The 2,560-nt window shown below is 41.8% G+C and overlaps 1 protein-coding gene across 1 annotated transcript in view; it reads left to right on the plus strand.

The window, feature by feature from the left end:
• The first annotated feature begins 1,512 nt into the window (after positions 1-1,512).
• KCNMB4 (potassium calcium-activated channel subfamily M regulatory beta subunit 4) overlaps positions 1,513-2,560 on the plus strand; it is a 57,693-nt gene continuing 56,645 nt past the window's right edge. Inside the window, exon 1 of the mRNA XM_006768159.2 lies at positions 1,513-1,600. Coding sequence (XP_006768222.1) covers positions 1,513-1,600 — 88 coding nt within the window. The remainder of the gene's footprint in view (positions 1,601-2,560) is intronic.

Genomic DNA, 2,560 nt, shown 5'->3' on the forward strand with positions numbered 1-2,560 from the left:
AGTTTGCCACGTTTGACTACATTTTATGTTGTTTTTATTTTTTTTAATTCTTTTTAAAAAATATATTTCATTGATTTTTTACAGAGAGGAAGGGAGAGGGATAGAGAGTTAGAATCATCAATGAGAGAGAAACATCTATCAGCTGCCTCCTGCACACCCCCTACTGGGTACATGCCCTTGACGGAATCGAACCTGGGACGCTTGAGTCCGCAGGCCGACGCTTTATCCACTTTATGTTGTTTTTAAATTTGTTTATTTTATTGTTTAAAGTATTACAAATAGTAGTATATGTCTCCTTTTTTCCCCATTGACCTCTCCTCGACGCCTCCCCTACCCTCCAGCACATGCCCTCACCCCCACCCCCAGTGTCTTGCATCCATTGGTTATGCTTATTAAATTTTTTACTTTTGACTGAGATTTTAGAGAGAGAGAGAAAGGGAGAGAGAAGGAGAAACATCAACTTGTTGTCCCACTTATTTATGCATTCATCAGTTGACTCTTCTAAGTTGACAGGGGGGGGGGGGGTTGAACCTGCAACCCTGGGGTATTGGGATGACACTCCAACCAACTGAGCTACCCACCCAGGGCTTCAGAGGACTTCTTGAATACTGCACATGAGAACAAATTATAAATAACAATGGCTTTAATGTTTATTTAGACAGGTCTTTTTCTTTCAAAAAGGATTTCATCAAGGTGTGGCATGATTTTCCTGAAAGCATTGCGGCATACTGTGATGTATATCAAATAAGTCAGTCTGCGTCTGAGTACAACATTTTTAATCTTAATTTTAATTTGTGGAAAATTATGCAAAGAAAGGACGTGTGTGTGTGTGTGTGTGTGTGTGTGTGTGTCTGTGCTGCCTCTGCCCTCCACAAGAGCAGGTGCTTACTACTATTCTGACTTAGTCAATTGTGATCCGTTTTCAGAAACTGAGGGGGCTGACATATCCAATCTTCCTTGGAAATGTGGTAAGGCAGCCCCACCTCAAGAAAAAGAAGCTAATAGCAACACAGTGATGTATTAAGGGTAAAATAAACACTGACTTTATTTGGAAAGTCTTTTGATATGTTTGACTTTCCATAAGAAAGACATGATAATGAAAGGGCTCAGATGAGAAGCCAACTAATTTAAAAGTAGGAAATAAAAGAAGAAAAGTAAATGTTTAAAGAACAGAAGGATAGCTGGCAACAGTTTTTTCAAATACTTTAAGAATCATTAAAGGAAGGAAAGTGACTAAATGAAGAAATAAAAAATAGGGGAGATTTGAAAGCCTTGAATATCTAAGGTTAAATTAAGACAGAAGTTTCTGATTTTTCTTTTCTAGACTGAGAAGACCATCTTGCTTCAGATTTGAGGCAGAGGGTTCATTCATTGAAAAATGAATCATGTTCATTAAATTATTTTTAGATACCCCATCCCTGTGTTTTCTGAGCACTAATAGGAGTTAATTCTGCCTCAAGGTTAAGTTGCTCAGCATACCCAGCTAGAGTAACTGGGTCTCACCCCGGCCCCATGTCTAGACTGGCTTTAGCCTTCCTGAAAAGGAAGATCATTACAACCTGCAGTAGGAAAGAGATCCAGACTGAAGAACTCTCTCAGGGTAAGCTGTTTCAATGATTAAGCTCACCTTTCCTTTCAGGTACTGTACTAATCACTAACAAATTGTCTTTATGCCAACAGGAAGGAAGGAGAGTAACATAATCCTTAGGTTTAAAAATAAAAAAGAAATCTACTCTCTCAAAACTTGAAAGGTATAAAAGTAAAAAGTGTCTTCCTGATTTGAAAAATTTCCAAACCCGCGTCTTAATTTATTCAGAAGAACTCTTGGGGTCTTCCTGTATTTAAACCTGCTTTGCCCCAGCTGAAAGGTCCTTAGTACCAGTTAAGTAACAACTGAAATCCAAGAAGAGAAGTCAAGAATTCCATGATTGACTGTTTTCATATTCATCAGGAACATAACTGATTCAAGAGTGTATTCATTTGGGACTTGTAAATCAAGAAAAGGGTATGTTTACATATTTGGCAAAGAAGTGAACGTTCTGATTGATTACCTAAAAAGGTCGAAGACGTTCTCGAGTTTGATATTATGATAGAATGTGGTTTGAAAAAATTAATCTTAACTCAAAAGAGAAGTCATGAATAGTGGCTGAAGGAAGAAGGCACGGGAAGGTGGGGGTGGCGGAGAACGGGCAGAATTGAGTGAGCAGGGCGCAGCTCTGGGAAGAGTACCTGTCCCAGAATGGGTCTGCCTTGCGCAGCGCCCCTGGGAAGCCCGTCTACAATCCCGGGCGGGCCCAGCGTGGCAGGACTCCTCGGACGGAAACTGAACAGAAAGGATTCTGTTCTCGGGAGTCCCGGACGAGGGGACGGTGCTAACGGAGAAAGGAGTGTCTCCTTCCAGGGCTGCAAGCTTCTCCACCGCTTTCCTTCGCCCCCTACTCAGCCAGTCCCAGCCGCCGGGCAAATCGAGTTGGGGTCGACCAGCTGCGAGAAACAAGTTGCTGCGAAGTCACCCAGGAGCCAGACAGCGAGGGTCCTTGGTCTTACCAGTCGCAGCCCC

The sequence above is a fragment of the Myotis davidii genome, unplaced genomic scaffold (genome assembly GCF_000327345.1).
Source record: "Myotis davidii unplaced genomic scaffold, ASM32734v1 scaffold582, whole genome shotgun sequence".
NCBI classification, from domain to species: Eukaryota; Metazoa; Chordata; class Mammalia; order Chiroptera; family Vespertilionidae; genus Myotis; species Myotis davidii.